The following is a 23,877-nucleotide window of genomic DNA, read 5'->3' as shown; positions in this document are numbered from 1 at the left end:
TATGGATGGCACCATCACAAGAGGAAGACACTCAGGCCCTGGTTTATACTTTTTGACGCAAACCTGCGTTAGCACAGGTTTGTGTCAAAAAGTTTACCGCTGGCTAGGGCCATTCCTGGATGCCAGCCAGGCGTCCTATTTAAGGAATGTCGCTAGCCGGCGGTAAGGCCCGCCTACATCAAAATAAATGAGTAACCGGGTGGGCGAGGCGTAGGAGAAACAGGAGGTTGTGTGTCAAAGAATAGCGCTATTCAGGTTAGAGTCAGAAAACTGACTCTAACCAGACTAGTATCATTTTTTGATGCACAACCGCCATGGACAAGACTCCTGTCCTAGGAAAGACAGGAGTCATGCCCCCCTGCCAAATGGCCATGCCCAAGTTAGATCTTCCTATTGCACTGTTAGAAGGAAAAAGAAAACGTACCTGGACTTACCTGGGATGGGTCCCTCCATCATTAGGTGTTGTCCAGGTGTGGGTGGGGGTGTCCCTGGCTGCAGGGAAGGGCACCTGAGGGCTGTTTTCCATGGTCTCTGACCATGGAAAATGGCCCACAGGTCCCCTAACACCTGCCCTGACCCAGGCGTTAAATAATGGCACTAAAAAGGCTTAGCACCAATATTTAAGGCCCTCCCCCTCCCAGGCGTGATTTTTGCATGGGAGGATAAATAAGGTGCAAAGGCCTTAGAGTAATTTTTTGCCCAGAAATGCCTACCTTGCATCTCATTGACGCAAGGTAGTTTTTCGCAGGCAAAAAATTACGTTAACTCCAATATTTTGATGCTAGACGGTTCTAGCGTCAAAATATAAATATGGAGTTAAGTTTGTGCCAGAACAAATGGGGCAAATTTGGCACAAACTGAGTACAAATATGCCCCTTAGCTGGTATTCTATGTATATCTTGGGGAATAGTGTATGGATACACTGCTTCTAACTAGTTAGTCTTACAAGCAACCCAGAAAGTTATTTCTTCATGCTTCGTGGGCATTGATAATGAGTGAACTAATGGTTTGCACTCAAGAGAATGGCCCACTGCAAGAGAAGGCTGGAGCACCGTTCATGGTGTACAAATTGTACAACGTTCCTGTATAAGGCTACTGCGTAATTTAAAATGCCTATCACTTCAGCGGCTGCTAGGTTGTCAAGATGAAGGACAGGTATGCCCAGCCATGTAGCCGCTTAATAGCTCATGGGCCCCAAAAGCACATTTTTGTGAGTATGTGTCAGCTGACCAGAAAACCAGTTCTGGTGATCCCGGTAAGTCAAAAGGGTGTCCAAATCCTAGTAAGCCCCATAGTATACAGGCAGTTGAAATGCTTTGCAAGCTTGAAAATAAAAATATTGGGCACCAACTGTTGCATAAACTATGGCTCTGGAATGGCTCTACAAGGTTTGCTTTCCCACTCAAGGGTGAAAAGTGTGACGTAGTTTCAAAGCACCAGCACTGACTGTGAAAGGCAGGTTATTGTATCCCTGCAAAATCCCACCCAATTAATTGTTCAAATGGAATCATTGTTTTGCGTTACGAACAATCCCTAAAACGGTATCTGGTGCATCGTGGTACTGGAAAGAAACCTGTTTTGCTCTTAACAATATCACGCACACAAATAAGAAGAATAGACACTTAACTAACAGCATTTATTATAAAAGAGAAAATCTGCTTCTCAGCACATCTAAAAGAACCACAACAGGGGTGGGTGGAATGTTTGTTCGGTCCATGGAATCAGTAGAATTCTGTCACTCGGTGTTACTCTTTAACATGGAGTCCTGGCCAATTCTGCGTATTGCCATGTAGAAGAACTTGTCTGTTGGAAGGTTCCAGAAAACGAGACCTGGTGAGCACAAGTGAGATTTGGCTTCACCTAGCACAATTTAATAACACAAGTGGTTGTGAGTGGTTGCAATCAGAGGGCTGCTATTTGAGTAGATTTCCTGCCACTTGAAAGGTTTTTCTAATTGTGTGGTAGCAAACTCAGCTCGGTTGGTCACGCACTTCTGCGCAACGCATGGTGCTGTTAATGCTGATTTTCAGCGCTGCTTGAACTACTTGTGCTAAATTGTCCATTTATGGAACTCTGCTGAATCTCGCTGAGTTTTTATGTAACTGTGGAATTCCACAGAATCAAATTCTGTGAGTTTCGCTAACCCATGAAAAAAAAAACGAACATTGAAACAAGAACAAAATGAACATTTCATACATAGTTAAAATGTAATCTAAAAACTTAACACCCTAAAATCTACTTCTATGCACTACTCTAGCAGAGAATGGAGAGTAGAACTTGCAATCTGGTGTTTTTTAGGGAGAAGCAACACAATGTATAGCGTAACATATTCTTAATGCATTAATTTAATTTTGATGTGCAGGTTTTTGGTTTCAATGTCTAGCTCGTTCTAACTTATTAACATGAGGCATTTTTTATTATTTATTGACTTTTGCTGTGATTATTGCTGCTACATTTGCCTACGCAATGTTTGTATGTTTATTGTGATGCACTTCCCTCCCTGAGCTGTCCCGGTTGCACTATGATGTTTGGGCGCCAGTGCAGGGGGAGAGAGAAATGGATATTTTTAGGACATTTTCCTCTGCTCTGTTTTCTTCATCCAGTCCAGTACAGTGGTTATGAGATTATTGTTAAAAGAAATAATGAGTGAGAGTATGTGAGACTGACTGACTATGACTGAGTGTGAGAAAGTGAGTGTGAGTGAGAGTGTGAGGGTCAGTGTTTAGGGGTAATTCTTTAGCATTTCTAATCCGTACATTCATGATTCAGACAGGGTGTTGATTTTGCAGCTCTTGACAAAGAATCTCTTAATACATTAATTATTTCAATAAACGGTGTTCATAAACAATACATATATGATCTATAATAACAGATGTAAGTAATTCAGAAAATAGCATTTCTGCACAAGCTATCTAATGTGGTATATCCTTAGACAGTGTAATATGTGTGTCTGTGGCTTCCTGGGGCACAGGCCAGGGTTAGTCAGGATTAGCTAAACTGAAGTTACTGTCGATCACGTCCGTGTGCTCCAATTTACTGTTTACAAACTTCCTCTCAGGGGTAAATTTACTCCGAATTCCAGAGCTACTGCTGTAACCATGGAGCATCGCGGCCCTGCCCTTCAGACACCTCGTTCTGCCCCCGCCTCTAATATGGGCCCCCATTCCCTGCCAGCATTTTGTCTATCACCTGAATGAGCCCCCGCACCTGCTCCTCCCTCTCTGCCCCCGTCGCTCGGTTGTTGAAGGCGCAGAATCGCCCCCCGCAGCTCAGGACCAGCGCTTTAAGCTTCTCCTCCGCTTCACCCACAAAGGTGTCTATAGTTTTACCCTCCAGGTCCTCCTTCCGTGTAAACACGATGACTGCGGACTTTAGCGCTTCCTCCCCGAAGAGGCGCTGGATGCTTTGCACGGACTCCCGCTCCTCCTCGGTGAACCGCCCGACCTGGAGCACGAGGAGGAAGGCGTGTGGCCCTGGGGCGGAGAGGAGTCCCGGGGTGTCCACCACTACCAGACGCCTGCCCCCCCACTCTCTCTCCCCTCTCTGGCACTGCGTGGTCACAGGCACCGCCGAGGCTTTGGACACAAACTCCCTCCTCCCGAGGATGCTGTTCCCGGTGGCGCTCTTCCCGGCTCCGGTGCTGCCGAGGAGGATGAACGTCAGGTCACCTGTCCCTGGGGGAGGAGCATCTGTGGAAGAAACATGCACAAGTGAGAGCAAACACTGGCCAAGAAAGCATTTTGATTCACTGAAAGAACAAACTAAATCACATTCCTCCTCCTTGAGCTCCCTCTAGTGGAGGAAGCAAAAACGTGTCAGAAGTGCAGCTATTGGGGGTTCACCTGCGGGGCCATATATGGCCTGGGGGGGCATGCCTCCCCCTTCTACTTTCAAACTTTATTTTTGGCCACGGGAGGTGGTTGTCGCGGAGGCCTGGAGGGTTCACGAGGTCACCCATTACATGCTACTTAACCCCCGGGAGGTGGTTGTCCCGTGGCTGTGCCCCCCATATGGGTCTATGAGGCCCCATATTACTTCTAACTTGACCCCAGGAAGGTGGTGGTCTCCAAAGCTACAAGCTCAGGAGGGGGTGTCCCTGAGTTCCTCTTTTTTTTTTTTTAAACAATGACCTTAGGACCTGGACCACCCCAGGGTTTTTTCCCCAAAAAATTGCAGGAGCCCACGCATACTTTTAAAAAGATTTTTGCCTGAGTTGCAGATCTGCTGTGACTCCCAGTGAAATTAAAACAAAAATGTTTTTTTCTTCTGGGACCCCATCACCAGACCCAAGGGATCAGGGTGTCTCTAGCCTGGCCCCTTTTCTTCTTTTAATCTTTTTTTCAGGAACTCGAGTGAAGCCAAGTCCTTGGATGATTGCCAACACTTCCTCTTTAAAGTGTTGGCAGCCAATCAGATTGCAGCATGAGATTGCAGACGCACCCTCACATCACAATACATACAAATTGTAATTTTCTTTAGTATCCCAAAAAACAACTGTGTGGACTTACACCAAATAAAAAAAACCTTATGGGAATTAACATGGGGAAAACACATTGTGGGACCATACTTTTTTCTCTGCCCACACTTGATGAATCACCCCAGAACTTTCAATACAGCAGTGTGAGAAGGTAGCCTCTTTCTAGCCTTGTTACCCCCACTTTTGGCCTGTTTGTGAGTGTATGTCAGGGTGTTTGTCACTGTTTTCACTGTCTCACTGGGATCCTGATAGCCAGGCCTCAGTGCTCATAGTGAAAACACTATGTTTTCAGTATGGTTGTTATGTGTCACTGGGATCCTGCTAGTCAGGACCCCAGTGCTCATAGGTTTGGGGCCTATATGTATGTGTCACTGGGACCCTGTCACACAGGGCCCCAGTGCTCATAGGTGTGCATGTATATGTTCCCTGTGTGGTGCCTAACTGTCTCACTGAGGCTCTGCTAACCAGAACCTCAGTGGTTATGCTCTCTCATTACTTTCAAATTGTCACTGACAGGCTAGTGACCATTTTTACCAATTTACATTGGCTTACTGGAACACCCTTATAATTCCCTAGTATATGGTACTGAGGTACCCAGGGTATTGGGGTTCCAGGAGATCCCTATGGGCTGCAGCATTTCTTTTGCCACCCATAGGGAGCTCTGACAATTCTTACACAGGCCTGCCACTGCAGCCTGAGTGAAATAACGTCCACGTTATTTCACAGCCATTTTACACTGCACTTAAGTAACTTATAAGTCACCTATATGTCTAACCTTTACCTGGAAAAGGTTAGGTGCAAAGTTACTTAGTGTGAGGGCACCCTGGCACTAGCCAAGGTGCCCCCACATTGTTCAGAGCCAATTCACTGAACTTTGTGAGTGCGGGGACACCATTACACGCGTGCACTACATATAGGTCACTACCTATATGTAGCTTCACCATGGTAACTCCGAATATGGCCATGTAACATGTCTATGATCATGGAATTGCCCCCTCTATGCCATCCTGGCATTGTTGGTACAATTCCATGATCCCAGTGGTCTGTAGCACAGACCCTGGTACTGCCAGACTGCCCTTCCTGGGGTTTCACTGCAGCTGCTGCTGCAGCCAACCCCTCAGACAGGCAGCTGCCCTCCTGGGGTCCAGCCAGGCCTGGCCCAGGATGGCAGAACAAAGAACTTCCTCTGAGAGAGGGTGTGACACCCTCTCCCTTTGGAAAATGGTGTGAAGGCAGGGGAGGAGTAGCCTCCCCCAGCCTCTGGAAATGCTTTGTTGGGCACAGATGTGCCCAATTCTGCATAAGCCAGTCTACACCGGTTCAGGGACCCCTTAGCCCCTGCTCTGGCGCGAAACTGGACAAAGGAAAGGGGAGTGACCACTCCCCTGACCTGCACCTCCCCTGGGAGGTGTCCAGAGCTCCTCCAGTGTGCTCCAGACCTCTGCCATCTTGGAAACAGAGGTGCTGCTGGCACACTGGACTGCTCTGAGTGGCCAGTGCCACCAGGTGACGTCAGAGACTCCTGCTGATAGGCTCCTTCAGGTGTTAGTAGCCTTTCCTCTCTCCTAGGTAGCCAAACCCTCTTTTCTGGCTATTTAGGGTCTCTGTCTCTGGGGAAACTTTAGATAACGAATGCATGAGCTCAGCCGAGTTCCTCTGCATCTCCCTCTTCACCTTCTGATAAGGAATCGACCGCTGACCGCGCTGGAAGCCTGCAAACCTGCAACATAGTAGCAAAGACGACTACTGCAACTCTGTAACACTGATCCTGCCGCCTTCTCGACTGTTTTCCTGCTTGTGCATGCTGTGGGGGTAGTCTGCCTCCTCTCTGCACCAGAAGCTCCGAAGAAATCTCCCGTGGGTCGACAGAATCTTCCCCCTGCAACCGCAGGCACCAAAAAGCTGCATTACCGGTCCCTTGGGTCTCCTCTCAGCACGACGAGCGAGGTCCCTCGAATCCAGCGACACCGTCCAAGTGACCCCCACAGTCCAGTGACTCTTCAGCCCAAGTTTGGTGGAGGTAAGTCCTTGCCTCACCTCGCTGGGCTGCATTGCTGGGAACCGCGACTTTGCAAGCTACTCCAGCCCCTGTGCACTTCCGGCGGAAATCCTTCGTGCACAGCCAAGCCTGGGTCCACGGCACTCTAACCTGCATTGCACGACTTTCTAAGTTGGTCTCCGGCGACGTGGGACTCCTTTGTGCAACTTCGGCGAGCACCGTTTCACGCATCCTCGTAGTGCCTGTTTCTGGCACTTCTCCGGGTGCTACCTGCTTCAGTGAGGGCTCTTTGTCTTGCTCGACGTCCCCTCTCTCTGCAGTTCCAATTTGCGACCTCCTGGTCCCTCCTGGGCCCCAGCAGCGTCCAAAAACGCCAAACGCACGATTTGCATGTAGCAAGGCTTGTTGGCATCCATCCGGCGGGAAAACACTTCTGCACGACTCTCCAAGGCGTGGGGGATCCATCCTCCAAAGGGGAAGTCTCTAGCCCTTGTCGTTCCTGCAGTATTCACAGTTCTTCAGCCTAGTAAGAGCTTCTTTGCACCAACCGCTGGCATTTCTTGGGCATCTGCCCATCTCCGAGCTGCTTGTGACTTTTGGACTTGGTCCCCTTGTTCCACAGGTACCCTCAGTCAGGAATCCATCGTTGTTGCATTGCTGATTTGTGTTTTCCTTGCATTTTCCCTCTAACACGACTATTTTGTCCTTAGGGGAACTTTAGTGCACTTTGCACTCACTTTTCAGGGTCTTGGGGAGGGTTATTTTTCTAACTCTCACTATTTTCTAATAGTCCCAGCGACCCTCTACAAGGTCACATAGGTTTGGGGTCCATTCGTGGTTCGCATTCCACTTTTGGAGTATATGGTTTGTGTTGCCCCTATCCCTATGTTTCCCCATTGCATCCTATTGTAACTATACATTGTTTGCACTGTTTTCTAAGACTATACTGCATATTTTTGCTATTGTGTATATATATCTTGTGTATATTTCCTATCCTCTCACTGAGGGTACACTCTAAGATACTTTGGCATATTGTCATAAAAATAAAGTACCTTTATTTTTAGTATTACTGTGTATTGTGTTTTCTTATGATATTGTGCATATGACACTAAGTGGTACTGTAGTAGCTTCACACGTCTCCTAGTTCAGCCTAAGCTGCTCTGCTAAGCTACCATTATCTATCAGCCTAAGCTGCTAGACACCCTATACACTAATAAGGGATAACTGGGCCTGGTGCAAGGTGCAAGTACCCCTTGGTACTCACTACAAGCCAGTCCAGCCTCCTACATTGGTTGTGCAGTGGTGGGATAAGTGCTTGAGACTACTTACCACTCTTGTCATTGTACTTTTCATAAGAGAAAAATATACAAAACAAGGTCAGTGTATATACACATAGCCAAAAAGTTTTGCATTTCCTCTTTTCACTCTTTTCTAAGTGCTGAAAAGTACTTCTAAACTTTCAAAAAGTTCTTAAAAGTTTAAAAAGTTTTTTCTGTCTTTCCAAAAAGTTCTGAAAACTTTTTTCTCTTTGTCTATCACTTTAACTCTCTCTAAAAATGTCTGGCACAGGCCAAAATGTTGAACTGTCCAAACTTGCATATGATCACCTTAGCTGGAAAGGAGCAAGGAGTCTCTGCATAGAGAGAGGTTTGAGTGTAGGGAAGAATCCTTCCTTAGAACTGTTAATTAACATGCTTAGAGTACAGGATAAGGCCATAAGTGCCCAATCTGGTGAAAAAGCAGCTAATGGTTCACAATCTGATCCAGGGACTCCCCCAGGAAAAGGTTCAGGAAAGAAACTTCTCAGCCTGCCCATTACTAGACAGTCTAGCATAGTTGGTACAGAGGTTGAATCACACCATACTGATGGTGTGCTCTCACATTATAATGTTAACCAAGCTGTTAGGGTGCCCTCTGTAAGGGACAGGTCTCCTTCTGTTCATTCCCATCATACCTCTGTATCTAGAAATGTCCCTCCCACCCACCCTGATGACAGATTGTTAGAAAGGGAGCTCAATAGATTGAGAGTGGAACAAACCAGACTGAAGCTCAAGAAGCAACAGCTGGATTTGGATAGACAGTCTTTAGAAGTAGAGAGGGAAAGACAGAAGTTGGGTTTAGATACCCATGGTGGCAGCAGCAGTATTCCCCATAGTCATCCTGCAAAAGAGCATGATTCCAGGAATCTGCACAAGATAGTTCCCCCTTATAAGGAGGGGGATGACATTAACAAGTGGTTTGCTGCACTTGAGAGGGCCTGTGTTGTACAGGATGTCCCTCAAAGGCAGTGGGCTGCTATCCTATGGCTATCATTTAGTGGAAAAGGTAGGGATAGGCTCCTTACTGTGAAAGAAAGTGATGCCAATAATTTTACAGTTCTTAAGAATGCACTCCTGGATGGTTATGGCTTAACCACTGAACAGTACAGGATAAAGTTCAGAGAGACCAAAAAGGAGTCTTCATAAGACTGGGTTGATTTCATTGACCATTCAGTGAAGGCCTTGGAGGGGTGGTTACATGGCAGTAAAGTTACTGATTATGAAAGCCTGTATAACACAATCCTGAGAGAGCATATACTTAATAATTGTGTGTCTGATTTGTTGCACCAGTACCTGGTAGACTCTGATCTGACCTCTCCCCAAGAATTGGGAAAGAAGGCAGACAAATGGGTCAGAACAAGGGTGAACAGAAAAGTTCATACAGGGGGTGACAAAGATGGCAATAAGAAGAAAGATGGTGAAAAATCTCAAGATAAGCATGGGGATAAGGGTAAAACCAAAGATCCCACTTCAAATCTTAAACACTCTTCAGAGGGTGGGGATAAAACAAATTCTTCCTCTTCTTCCCAACCTGCACACATTAAAAAGCCTTGGTGCTTTGTGTGTAAAAACAGAGGCCATAGGCCAGGGGATAAGTCCTGTCCAGGTAAACCCCCTGAGCCTACCACCACTAATACATCAAGCTCTAGTGCCCCTAGCAGTAGTGGTACTAGTGGTGGGACTGCTGGCAACAGTCAAGCAAAGGGTGTAGTTGGGTTCACTTATGGGTCCATAGTGGAAACTGATGTAATCAGTCCCAAGACAGTTTCTGTCACACCTAGTGGCATTGGCCTTGCCACACTGGCTGCTTGTCCCCTTACAATGGATAAGTACAGGCAGACAGTTTCAATAAATGGTGTTGAGGCCTTGGCCTACAGGGACACAGGTGCCAGTTTCACTTTGGTGACTGAAAACCTAGTGCCTCCTGAACAACACATCATTGGACAACAGTATAAGATTATTGATGTCCATAACTCCACTAAGTTTCTTCCCTTAGCTATAATTCAGTTTAGTTGGGGTGGAGTTACTGGCCCTAAGCAGGTGGTGGTATCACCTAGCTTACCTGTAGACTGTCTCTTAGGTAATGACCTAGAGGCCTCAGGTTGGGCTGATGTAGAGTTTTATGCCCATGCAGCCATGCTGGGCATCCCTGAGGAATTGTTCCCTCTCATTTCAAGTGAAATGAAAAAGCAAAGGAGAGAAGGCCTGAAAACTCAGGATCCCTCTCCATCAACAGGTAAAAAGGGTATCACAGTATCCCCTAACCACCCTACCATTCAGGATACCATTCCTGTGGTGGGAGAAACCTCTCCTGGGGTGGCACCTGTTCCAAGGGAATCATCAGCTGGCAAAGCTGGACTCCCTGAGGTGGAAGTACCTCTCTGTGGGATAACTAACATTGGTGAGAAAAACAGCACCATTTTAGTTAACATGGAGCATCCCTCCAACCCTCCCAGAGAAACTTTAGTGCAGAAACCCTGCACTACCTCACAACACTTAGGACAGCATCCCTGCCCTAGTGTGGAGCTCATAGGACAGCATCCCTGCCCTGCTCCAACTCAAGAGAAACAGCATCCCTGTTCTCTCTTCCAGCCAAATGGACAAAGTTTTTGCCCAGCTATGGCTTTACTGAGACAGCATCCCTGTCTGGCATTTCCATCATTACAAATAGGTTCAGTGGATAATTCCCACTGCTCTAAACTAAAACTTACTGATAGAAACTCTGAAAATACATCTTCACATTGTTGCTTAGCTAAAAAACTTCAAACAGGGTGGTTTACATCCCCACAGGGAAGTAACCATATAGTGGATGATAAAGGGAGTAACCAGTCTATTGCAGAGCTACTCTCTACTTATCACCACTTAGACAATAAAGTCTCAACTGGCCAAGGTTAGCCTTATTGTCCTTCGTTTGGGGGGGGGGGGGGTTGTGTGAGAAGGTAGCCTCTTTCAAGCCTTGTTACCCCCACTTTTGGCCTGTTTGTGAGTGTATGTCAGGGTGTTTGTCACTGTTTTCACTGTCTCACTGGGATCCTGATAGCCAGGCCTCAGTGCTCATAGTGAAAACACTATGTTTTCAGTATGGTTGTTATGTGTCACTGGGATCCTGCTAGTCAGGACCCCAGTGCTCATAGGTTTGGGGCCTATATGTATGTGTCACTGGGACCCTGTCACACAGGGCCCCAGTGCTCATAGGTGTGCATGTATATGTTCCCTGTGTGGTGCCTAACTGTCTCACTGAGGCTCTGCTAACCAGAACCTCAGTGGTTATGCTCTCTCATTACTTTCAAATTGTCACTGACAGGCTAGTGACCATTTTTACCAATTTACATTGGCTTACTGGAACACCCTTATAATTCCCTAGTATATGGTACTGAGGTACCCAGGGTATTGGGGTTCCAGGAGATCCCTATGGGCTGCAGCATTTCTTTTGCCACCCATAGGGAGCTCTGACAATTCTTACACAGGCCTGCCACTGCAGCCTGAGTGAAATAACGTCCACGTTATTTCACAGCCATTTTACACTGCACTTAAGTAACTTATAAGTCACCTATATGTCTAACCTTTACCTGGTAAAGGTTAGGTGCAAAGTTACTTAGTGTGAGGGCACCCTGGCACTAGCCAAGGTGCCCCCACATTGTTCAGAGCCAATTCACTGAACTTTGTGAGTGCGGGGACACCATTACACGCGTGCACTACATATAGGTCACTACCTATATGTAGCTTCACCATGGTAACTCCGAATATGGCCATGTAACATGTCTATGATCATGGAATTGCCCCCTCTATGCCATCCTGGCATTGTTGGTACAATTCCATGATCCCAGTGGTCTGTAGCACAGACCCTGGTACTGCCAGACTGCCCTTCCTGGGGTTTCACTGCAGCTGCTGCTGCTGCCAACCCCTCAGACAGGCAGCTGCCCTCCTGGGGTCCAGCCAGGCCTGGCCCAGGATGGCAGAACAAAGAACTTCCTCTGAGAGAGGGTGTGACACCCTCTCCCTTTGGAAAATGGTGTGAAGGCAGGGGAGGAGTAGCCTCCCCCAGCCTCTGGTAATGCTTTGTTGGGCACAGATGTGCCCAATTCTGCATAAGCCAGTCTACACCGGTTCAGGGACCCCTTAGCCCCTGCTCTGGCGCGAAACTGGACAAAGGAAAGGGGAGTGACCACTCCCCTGACCTGCACCTCCCCTGGGAGGTGTCCAGAGCTCCTCCAGTGTGCTCCAGACCTCTGCCATCTTGGAAACAGAGGTGCTGCTGGCACACTGGACTGCTCTGAGTGGCCAGTGCCACCAGGTGACGTCAGAGACTCCTGCTGATAGGCTCCTTCAGGTGTTAGTAGCCTTTCCTCTCTCCTAGTAGCCAAACCCTCTTTTCTGGCTATTTAGGGTCTCTGTCTCTGGGGAAACTTTAGATAACGAATGCATGAGCTCAGCCGAGTTCCTCTGCATCTCCCTCTTCACCTTCTGATAAGGAATCGACCGCTGACCGCGCTGGAAGCCTGCAAACCTGCAACATAGTAGCAAAGACGACTACTGCAACTCTGTAACACTGATCCTGCCGCCTTCTCGACTGTTTTCCTGCTTGTGCATGCTGTGGGGGTAGTCTGCCTCCTCTCTGCACCAGAAGCTCCGAAGAAATCTCCCGTGGGTCGACGGAATCTTCCCCCTGCAACCGCAGGCACCAAAAAGCTGCATTACCGGTCCCTTGGGTCTCCTCTCAGCACGACGAGCGAGGTCCCTCGAATCCAGCGACACCGTCCAAGTGATCCCCACAGTCCAGTGACTCTTCAGCCCAAGTTTGGTGGAGGTAAGTCCTTGCCTCACCTCGCTGGGCTGCATTGCTGGGAACCGCGACTTTGCAAGCTACTCCAGCCCCTGTGCACTTCCGGCGGAAATCCTTCGTGCACAGCCAAGCCTGGGTCCACGGTACTCTAACCTGCATTGCACGACTTTCTAAGTTGGTCTCCGGCGACGTGGGACTCCTTTGTGCAACTTCGGCGAGCACCGTTTCACGCATCCTCGTAGTGCCTGTTTCTGGCACTTCTCCGGGTGCTACCTGCTTCAGTGAGGGCTCTTTGTCTTGCTCGACGTCCCCTCTCTCTGCAGGTCCAATTTGCGACCTCCTGGTCCCTCCTGGGCCCCAGCAGCGTCCAAAAATGCCAAACGCACGATTTGCGTGTAGCAAGGCTTGTTGGCGTCCATCCGGCGGGAAAACACTTCTGCACGACTCTCCAAGGCGTGCGGGATCCATCCTCCAAAGGAGAAGTCTCTAGCCCTTGTCGTTCCTGCAGTATTCACAGTTCTTCAGCCTAGTAAGAGCTTCTTTGCACCAACCGCTGGCATTTCTTGGGCATCTGCCCATCTCCGAGCTGCTTGTGACTTTTGGACTTGGTCCCCTTGTTCCACAGGTACCCTCAGTCAGGAATCCATCGTTGTTGCATTGCTGATTTGTGTTTTCCTTGCATTTTCCCTCTAACACGACTATTTTGTCCTTAGGGGAACTTTAGTGCACTTTGCACTCACTTTTCAGGGTCTTGGGGAGGGTTATTTTTCTAACTCTCACTATTTTCTAATAGTCCCAGCGACCCTCTACAAGGTCACATAGGTTTGGGGTCCATTCGTGGTTCGCATTCCACTTTTGGAGTATATGGTTTGTGTTGCCCCTATCCCTATGTTTCCCCATTGCATCCTATTGTAACTATACATTGTTTGCACTGTTTTCTAAGACTATACTGCATATTTTTGCTATTGTGTATATATATCTTGTGTATATTTCCTATCCTCTCACTGAGGGTGCACTCTAAGATACTTTGGCATATTGTCATAAAAATAAAGTACCTTTATTTTTAGTATTACTGTGTATTGTGTTTTCTTATGATATTGTGCATATGACACTAAGTGGTACTGTAGTAGCTTCACACGTCTCCTAGTTCAGCCTAAGCTGCTCTGCTAAGCTACCATTATCTATCAGCCTAAGCTGCTAGACACCCTATACACTAATAAGGGATAACTGGGCCTGGTGCAAGGTGCAAGTAACCCTTGGTACTCACTACAAGCCAGTCCAGCCTCCTACAAGCAGCTGAAGTGACCATACAATTTTTTGGGGAACATTTTGTGAAGATTAATCAACCAGCAGCAGGCAAGTCAGGTTTAGACAACAGCATGATACATGTCCTAATTTCATGTATTCATTATATTAATTTGTGTTAAGCTTGCTTTTCAGCGGGGATGTTGTAGGAGGCTGGCCTGGCTTGTAGTGGGTACCAAGGGGTACTTATACTCTGTACCAGGTCCAGTTATCCCTTATTAGTGTAGAAGAGGTGTTTCTAGCAGCATAGGCTGATAGAAGGTAGCTATAGCTGAGCAGCTTACGCTGAACTATGAGACGTGCAAAGCTCCTACTATACCACTGGTGTCATATGCACAATATCATAAGAAAACACAAGACACAGATATACTAAAAATAAAGGTACTTTATTTTTATGACAATATGCCAAAAGTATCTCAGTGAGTACCCTCAGTATGAGGATAGCAAATATACACAAGATATATGTACACAATACCAAAAATATGCAGTAATAGCAAACGGAAGTAATGCAAGCAATGTATAGTCACAATAGATTGCAATGAGAGCACATAGGTATAGGGGCAACACAAACCATATACTCCAAAAGTGGAATGCGAACCACAAATGGACCCCAAACCTATGTGACCTTGGAGAGGGTCGCTGGGACTGTAAGAAAACAGGTAGGGTTAGAAAAGTAGCCCACCCCAAGACCCTGAAAAGTAGGTGTAAAGTGCACCTATATTCCCCAGAGAGCACAGAAGTCGTGATAGGGGAATTCTGCAAGGAAGACCAACACCCGAAATGCAACAAAGGTGGATTTCCAGACGAGAGTACCTGTGGAACAAGGGGACCAAGTCCAACAGTCGCGACAAAGTCGAGATTGGGCAGATGCCCAGGAAATGCCAGCAGAGGGTGCAAAGAAGCTGCCACCGGATGGTAGAAGCTGTAGATTCTGCAAGAACGAAGATGGCTAGAAACTTTCCTTTTGGAGGATGGATGTCACAAGTCGTGAAGAGTCGTGCAGAGGTGTTTCCGTGCAGAAATACCACAAACAAGCCTTGCTAGCTGCAAGGGTCGCGGTTAGGGTTTTTGGATGCTGCTGTGGCCCAGGAGGGACCAGGATATTGCCACTTGGATGAGGAGACAGAGGGGGCGCCTAGCAAGTCAGGGAGCCCTCAAAGAAGCACCCGCAGAAGTACTGGAACAGGCACTTAGAAGAGGAGTGAACCAGAGTCCACCCGAAGTCACAAAAGAAGATCCCACGACGCCGGAGGACAACTCAGAAGGTTGTGCACTGCATGTTAGAGTGTTGGGGACCCAGGCTGGGCTGTGCAAAAAGGAAATCCTGGAAGAGTGCACAGGAGCCGGAGCAGCTGCAAATCATGCGGTACCCAGCAATGGCGTCTAGCGTGGGGAGTCAAGGACTTACCTCCACCAAACTTGGACTGAAGAGTCACTGGACTGTGGGAGTCACTTGGACAGAGTTTCTGAGTTCCAGGGACCACGCTTGTCGTGCTGAGAGGGGACCCAGGGGACCGGTGCTGCAGTTCTTTTGGTGCCTGTGGTTGCAGGGGGAGGATTCCGTCGTCCCACGGGAGATTTCTTCGGAGCTTCTAGTGCAGAGAGGAGGCAGACTACCCCCACAGCATGCATCACCAGGAAAATAGTTGAGAAGGCGGCAGGATCAGCGATACAAGGTTGCAGTAGTCGTCTTTGCTACTTTGTTGCGGTTTTGCTGGCGTCCTGAGCAGTCAGCGGTCGATTCCTTGGTAGAAGGTGAAGAGAGAGATGAAGAGGAACTCTGATGAGCTCTTGCATTCGTTATCTAAAGAATTCCCCAAAGCAGAGACCCTAAATAGCCAGAAAAAGAGGTTTGGCTACCTAGGAAGGAGGATAGGCTAGTAACACAGGTAAGAGCCTATCAGAAGGAGTCTCTGACGTCACCTGCTGGCACTGGCCACTCAGAGCAGTCCAGTGTGCCAGCAGCACCTCTGTTTCCAAGATGGCAGAGGTCTGGAGCACACTGGAGGAGCTCTGGGCACCTCCCCTGGGAGGTGCAGGTCAGGGGAGTGGTCACTCCCCTTTCCTTTGTCCAGTTTCGCGCCAGAGCAGGGCTGGGGGATCCCTGAACCGGTGTAGACTGGCTAATGCAGAGATGGGCACCATCTGTGCCCATCAAAGCATTTCCAGAGGTTGGGGGAGGCTACTCCTCCCCAGCCCTGACACCTTTTTCCAAAGGGAGAGGGTGTAACACCCTCTCTCTGAGGAAGTCCTTTGTTCTGCCTCCCTGGGCCAAGCCTGGCTGGACCCCAGGAGGGCAGAAACCTGTCAGAGGGGTTGGCAGCAGCAGCAGCTGCAGTGAAACCCTGGGAAAGGTAGTTTGGCAGTACCCAGGTCTGTGCTAGAGACTCGGGGGATCATAGAATTGTCTCCCCAATGCCAGAATTGCATTGTGGTGACAATTCCATGTTCTTAGACATGTTACATGGCCATGTTCAGAGTTACCATTGTGACGCTGTACATAGGTAGTGACCTATGTACATTGCACACGTGTAATGGTGTCCCCGCACTCACAAAGTCTGGGGAATTTGCCCTGAACGATGTGGGGGCACCTTGGCTAGTGCCAGGGTGCCCACACGCTAAGTAACTTAGCACCCAACCTTTACCAGGTAAAGGTTAGACATATAGGTGACTTATAAGTTACTTAAGTGCAGTGGTAAATGGCTGTGAGATAAGGTGGACGTTATTTCACTCAGGCTGCAGTGGCAGGCCCGTGTAAGAATTGTCAGAGCTCCCTATGGGTGGCAAAAGAAATGCTGCAGCCCATAGGGATCTCCTGGAACCCCAATACCCTGGGTACCTTAGTACCATATACTAGGGAATTATAAGGGTGTTCCAGTGTGCCAATATAAATTCGCGAAATTGGTCACTAGCCTGTTAGTGACAATTTAGAAAGCAAAGAGAGAGCATAACCACTGAGGTTCTGGTTAGCAGAGCCTCAGTGAGACAGTTAGTCATCACACAGGTAACACATACAGGGCACACTTATGAGCACAGGGGCCCTGCCTTGCAGGGTCCCAGTGACACATACAACTAAAACAACATATACACAGTGAAATATGGGGGTAACATGCCAGGCAAGATGGTAGTTTTCTACATTATGTTGCATGTTTGTTTTATTATTTTGTTTGATTGTATCATGCTGCCTGTAAAATATGCTCTAAAGGCAGCTCAGCCCCCAGAATATGAATGGTGGTAATATTGTTTCATTGCAGCGAGGATTTCACTGCTGAATTGATTTATGGCAGCAAAGCCCCCGGGTTGCTGCAGGTTATGGTGAGTTTAAAACTCCTGTTCCTAACGCTTGTTTAACAACCTCTTACACCAGGGGTCTCATTGGTACTGATAGGGGTGGTCAGCAAATTTCATATGTTTATTGCCCATATTTCATGGAATTATAACAAAATGCTTATTAAACTTCAGAGTGTCATAATATATCTTGTATTCATTCTGCAAATCCTCTTGCTTCACTAGTACAACCGTCCTCTTCAGCAGCATTCCCGGGGGAAGCTGTCCATCTCAGATCTGCTACTTACCTTTAGCTTCAGCTTGGGTAATTTGTTTGCTTCCATCTGCTATGTTGGGTCTTGCACTTGAAAATAAATAACGAAGGTTAGTGGATCGGGAGCTGGCTCAGTAAAATGAACTGCATAAAAACAGAGACAATTTAAACCATAGGGTTCAGTTGACATACAGGCGCAGTTTTACTTCAGTGCAAATAACTTTATTTTGGCCACCAGGGCCATAAAATGCAAACAAGTTAAAACAAACAGTATTAAATAAATAAGAATATAAGAACATGTTGGAGATGAAGACTTTGTTTAAAACAATTCAAAACAATATTAAAACACTGATTTTACAAGGATAAATACACATCAGTCATACAACAAAATAGTACCTGATAAATAGTGCAAACAGTATCAAACAACTACGAAGGAAGAAAGTCTTCCTTCTAATCACCCATAGAGCTCCCAAGAATTTAGCAACAGAGATGGCACCTGCCAGGAGACAATCCACCCTAAGAAGCTGAAGGGCTGCAGAATGGCTGGATACACCTATCAGCCTGCAAATGGAAGCTAATCAAGTATTATGAGGGGAAGCATACGCTGGGCATGCAAAGAAGATATGTGGGGCATTCTTCTCTAAAACATTACAAACTGGGCATATAAAAACTCACCCACTAGCCCAGTTAGAAGACACTCACAATGGCAGGGTGCCTACTCAAAACTGAAAATATTGGCCCATGTATATACTTTTTGTCGCAAAACTGTGCAAATGCGTCATTGCAAATCATTGGTGAGCTTAGAGCAGAACCTCCTAGGGATCCAAAAGCCTTACAAAAAAAATCCTTGGTTGGAAAGCTAGTAGATTCCAGATGCTCCCACACCTCAGACAGCCCCAATGAACGAAGAGCCCGCCTAAAAGACAAGAGCCAGAGGACCCTGTTAGAGCAGTCAGACTTCATTACATTCTTAAGGCCTTCAACATAGTGGGCAGGTTCATGGTTGTCCATAGACATTGTCAATACAATAATGGATGGATTTAAATCTTGCCCGACAACCCTTTTTGGCCCAAGTCCATGAAACGTGGATGCTGTGGGCTGCTAGAGGGGAGAGAAACAAGGTGCCTAAGAAATGTATTTCGGTTTTTAGATAATTGTTCATGATTAGAGAAATCACACAGTTCCACCCCCTACAAAGCAGAACCCAGTGCTTTGTCCTCATGGATTTTAAGCACAGGTGTAATAGGTTTGGTGTTTGAAGTCAAATGTTCCTTGAGTAAAACACCCAATATCTGCTTGGGTTTAGTAACTGCCTTGTCGAAATGGGAACACCAAGTCATACGACCAGACAATGTCACTCCCCGATAAGTAAAAGATTCAACCATCTGAACGGTAACCCCACCTTTGGTTTTAAAAGAGCTGATCTCCAGACCATGGGCAGAGCAGAACTTGCTAGAATGAATTAAAAGTTCCTAAAACTAAAAAAAGGGTCAACAAACTGTCTTCCGCAAACGGAGGACTGGAATTCTTGTTTCTAGCAGAAAGGGAGCATCTGCTTCGTGCTGAGACAAGAAATTAACACTGTCGATAATAAATAACAACAAAAAGTATGGGGGCCGAAAGCCAACCCTGACAGGCGCTTTTAGAAACTGGCACCCTATTGATCATTTGCCCATGTTCCCCCCCATCTAACACATGCATAGTTATAAGCGTGTAACATTATTAATAATGATAAAATATGTGGTGGCATACCCTGACGGAAACGAGCTTTCCAAAGGCCAGATTGCCTTTGCCGTTTTTAGATTAACAAAGACAACACATAGGGTGCCCTTGCCAATCACCACAGTCCTCTTATAGATCAATAAAATATGAAAGGCTTGATCAATGGTTGGACCCTCTTACAGATACCTGTTTGAAAGGGACTACAAATGTCTTTATCCATAATCCAATCCTGGATTTTTAACAGCATACATGGGCAGACATTTTTTTGGCCGTAATATTACAAATAAACACATATGCACCAAACGGTATTTTCATGGGGTAAACTTGATTCGTCTTTTCGAGTTTTATAACGAATCAGGACAACGTTCTTCTTGTTATCCCTAACCACTCGACTTACAATTCAACGAATGCTCTTAAAATAAATTTTAAAAACATTTGAAAAAGTTAAACATTTTAAAACAAAATCTTTCATTAGGGGGATCCTACAGGGCTCAAAGGAATTTAGTAATTTGCGCTGCAATGAAGCAAGAGATGGACAAACAAATAATACGTGGGTTTCGTCTTGGGATGCAGCCAGGCAGAAATTACACTCTTTAGGTGTTCCATACCATTTCGCCAATAAGATATTCAAAGGGAGGAATCCCCTGCGAAGCAGCATCCACACACGCCTAACACTATGAGTATTATTCCATGTGATGTAAGGTTGTGATTTTGTTATTACTAGAATATTTACTACATTCACAAAGATCTAAACTATAACTCAATGCCCACATTGCTTTCTTCAAAATAACTTTCAAATGCAGTGGGGATAGTTCCAGGACCAGGCTACGATCTAGCACCAGCCTTTCAAGGGCATAGGAAAAGTTATTACAAAAGGCATATTTAGCCATACTATTTTCTGAAAAAAGTTATCTCTTTAATATTGATCTTACGGTATTTTCCTCGCTCTTCAAAATTGAAGCGGCCAACCGAATAACCCCTGCTAATCTTTGGGCATATGCACTTCTAAGCCCCAATTCCAACCTCAAGGGCTCCACTGGAGCGGCCGTATTAACAGACATTAGTTTTCTAAGAATTTTCCTTCTGACTGATTCAGGAACCCCCATTTAGAAGTATCTATAAGTTCCACCCCATATAACAGGGATACAGGAAGTTTGACTCGATAAGCAGATAAAAGATATATGCCTTCACTCTGTTGCTGTGTATAGGGCCCCTAAGCCTATTGCCTGACATTGGGCCTTAGATTTATTTGAGGCAATGTGGGCAACATCACTAGGGTTCCCGCTAACAATTTTCCCTAAAAAGGGATATATTTTCACTATTTCTAGTTTTTGCTTTCCCAATGTCCAATGGTAATCTGGAAAAATCATCTTTTTTCCCCCACAAAGCAGAGAACCTTACTTTTTGAAACATAGTGTAAGTCGAAATATTTTGATAAATGCAATAGACGATTCTGTAGACCTTTAGGGGTTAAATCCAAAATTATAATGTTGTCAGCGTATAGCAGACAGCAAATTGGGAGCCCACCTAATAGCGGGGGAAAACCCTTGCCCTGGGCCAGAGAGTGGGGAAGATCTGAAATGTAGAGAGAAAAAAGCAAGTGAGCCAATAAAAGGAGATATCTTATGGGATAAACCTCTATCACCCCCCAGAAGGATGATACACCAGGTGTTAGAGTGAAGAGCTATAATTAACTCGTGGAGGGATAGAGGTATCCGCAAACTGGATAGCTTAACCCATAATAGATCTCTATCTACTTTGTCAAAAGCAGTGAAAAAAATCGATGAAGGCGGCAAATACCACCCGCCTCTCAATTTTACACATATTTCTCAGAGATAACTTGTAGCACAGCATTGTTATCCTGAGTGCTATGATTGCGCCTGAATCAGGATTGTTCCAGAGGGATGCAGGAAAGCAGACATTTGATGAAAATGTTGCCCACTGCATCCAGAAGGGCAATCTGACGATATGACAATTCCGGTTGCCCTGTTTAAATGAAGGTACAATGATACTACTGACCCAAGAGGTAGGTATGCATCTCGAAAGGCAGCATCTTCTAAAAACCACATACAAGATCTTACTCCAAGAACTCCTGTCTTGTTTTATTACTGATAAAGGAAGTTCGTCAGGGCCCATTGCAGCAGAGGAGCGCATAGAGTGAATAACACAGTCAATCTCTTTTATTGACAGAGGGAAAAAAAGTGTATATTCCTGAACTTGCAGGGGATCAAAATGGTTCAACTCCATTTGAGGCATACAAGAAGGCAATAAATTCAAAATCAGCGGGCTTCAACGATGGCGCAAGGGGGGCGAACGGATTCTCAACCCACACCCTTCACCTACTAATGCCCAAAAACGCCTTGCCTGGCCCTTTGTAGCAGCTTCCCAGAGTTGGATCCAAAGCCTATCCCCTGATTCTTTTGCGAGGCGGGCCTTCAACCGCATCCTTCTCCTTTTTTCATAGGAAAACCCTGACATTCCTATTCTCAGAATAAACTAAATACTGGGCCCTGACCAAATTATTTATATCTCTATTTAAATCAAGCAGTGTACGGGGAATAGTTTTGTGGGCTACTTTTTGAACTCCGGACGAGGTGTTAACCAACAACTGCTTCATGAAATTAGAATTTTTTGCAGTTCCATCCTCTCCCAACTAATCAAGTCAGCAACCACAGGTGCTAACATCGCTGATACACCTGCAACCCACGGGGTCTTCCCTGACTTTTTATCAAAACTCTGGGTAAACCCACCAGACTTCCATGAATCTAGTGATGGTAGAATCGTTTCTAGAGTGATAAGAAGCAAATTATGGTCACTGTAGGGGGTATTTACAATCCTAAGATCTTACAGTAAATAATAGGAAGAAAATCCAAGTACTAAGTAATCTAAAATGGCCTTTCTTCCCAGGGATATATGTGTGAAGGAAGCGGGAGAATCAGAAAAGGACCTACCATTGGCAATAATGCAATCATTTTTCTTAAGAAGGCTTAGGAGAAGTTTTCCTCTTCTGTTAGTTTTAGTTAAAGGGGGGAAAACTCAGGCTGGAATTCAAAGCGATATTTCTCTCTCTGCTTCACGCATTTCACATAAGACAAAGTTGGAAATGTTGTAGTTTAGGTCTCTCATTAGCGTTATCAATGGGGGGAACTCAGTGTCTAGGGTGTCCTCAACATAAGCGAAAACTCTTTGTAACAAAGAATCCAAGGCTGCCGCAGGGGGGAACTAAACGTTAATTAATAACAATGATGTGAGGCCTCGTGCAGTGTTATGCAATTGAATGGTTAAGGCCATAAAGAGGTTACTGGGGTCTTTATAACAGGTATAATCCCATTTAAGTGTATTATACAGTAGGCAAGCTACCCCCTCCTTTAGCATGTCCCCTTCACGATGAGGAGGCCTTACAATCAATGACAAAATAGTTGTCCCATATTAATTCCGTGTCTGACCAAATTAAATCCGGCTTAAGCATGTAAAGGTAAAATGACATTTCCCGGCTAAATTTTACCCCTGCTGCATTCCAGGAAATGATTTTTAATCCTTTATTAGGAAGAGGGATGGTGTGAGACCCTGGGCCCCTGCTCTTGAGAAAGGGCTCCCGGAAGCCAACCCCAATCTTCCTGGACATGAGTGGCTAGATGATTAGGTACGGATCGTAACTCCCGCAGCAACACCTGCCAACCATTTCCTATTAGGAAGACTTTAAAAGCCTGTAGATCTATACACAGTACGGTCAGTACCTTAAAAATGATCAGGAGATAGAGGCCTATTAGGGACCTTAATCATAGCCTTATCCCCACAAGGAACAGCGTGAGACAGAAACAAAACCACGTCAATCCCCCAAAACTGCAAAAAATCTGCATGTGAGAGGACCAAGTTCGGCGAGCACGAGGAGCGAAAGGCAACCCTAGCCCTAAAACCACAATTAATCGTCATTAGAGAAACAAGATCAATGTCATAACTAGAAATGTGATTCAAAGAACTGGATTTTGAGAAGCATCTTAACAGAGTGGATCTATTTGAAATTAAATCTGCATCAAAGAAAGGTAAAAAGACTACTATCTGGGAGTCCACATCGTAACCTGTTGTAGGTGCTTCTTCCCTAGCCAAAAAAGTAGAGGAATCGTTAGGGGTGACCTCCCGTTTGGGAGGCAAGAAAGGTGAGGCAGTTGGATTCAAGACAGAAGTGGTAGAGAAGTCAGTATTATGCTCGCTTTCAATCCCCCTTCTAGAAACACTAGGCCTTCGCGATGAAGGCAAACAATATTGCTTTGTGTGTAGCTCTGTGTGTGTTCGGGGAAAGTTGTCACCTCAGTTATCACTTCAGGGATAAGTACTTTCCTTCTGTTTTTCCTGCTAATCCGTCAATTTAGTTTCTTTGATCTCTTGATTTTTTTCCCCACCTTTAACATTATTGCTCTTCTTTGATTTGTGTCCCAAGGATTGAGTGGGAGGAGAAACTATGGGCCCCCTCTTTTGGATGGCAGGTCTTTCAAAGATGGGTAATACCTTCAATGGGGGCTGGTTGAACTGTACAGATTGATTACCCTTCAGCAGAGGAGTATCAAATATAAATAGAATAAAATCCACAGGACTAACTGAAAATGTTTTTGCCCTCGCTTGGGCGGTTGCAATAGGCTCTATCAGCTTGAGTGCTCACATCCTCACGTGGGGAGCCATGGGGGTCATACAAGAAGACCTCAGATCTTTAAAAAGTTGCATAGAGGCTGCATT

The 23,877-nt window shown here is 46.0% G+C and overlaps 1 protein-coding gene across 1 annotated transcript in view; it reads right to left on the bottom strand.

Annotated features, from left to right (window-relative positions):
• Positions 1–1,624: 1,624 nt before the first annotated feature.
• LOC138283068 (GTPase IMAP family member 9-like) overlaps positions 1,625–23,877 on the bottom strand; it is a 135,313-nt gene continuing 113,060 nt past the window's right edge. The window contains exons 3-4 of the mRNA XM_069221215.1: positions 17,459–17,514; positions 1,625–3,689 (exon numbers count right to left, since the gene is read on the bottom strand). Of these exons, the coding sequence (XP_069077316.1) occupies positions 3,148–3,689; positions 17,459–17,514 (598 nt within the window). The 3' untranslated portion in view covers positions 1,625–3,147. The remainder of the gene's footprint in view (positions 3,690–17,458; positions 17,515–23,877) is intronic.

The sequence above is a fragment of the Pleurodeles waltl genome, chromosome 2_2 (assembly GCF_031143425.1).
Source record: "Pleurodeles waltl isolate 20211129_DDA chromosome 2_2, aPleWal1.hap1.20221129, whole genome shotgun sequence".
NCBI classification, from domain to species: domain Eukaryota; kingdom Metazoa; phylum Chordata; class Amphibia; order Caudata; family Salamandridae; genus Pleurodeles; species Pleurodeles waltl.
This window is presented reverse-complemented; position numbering and strand designations above follow the sequence as displayed.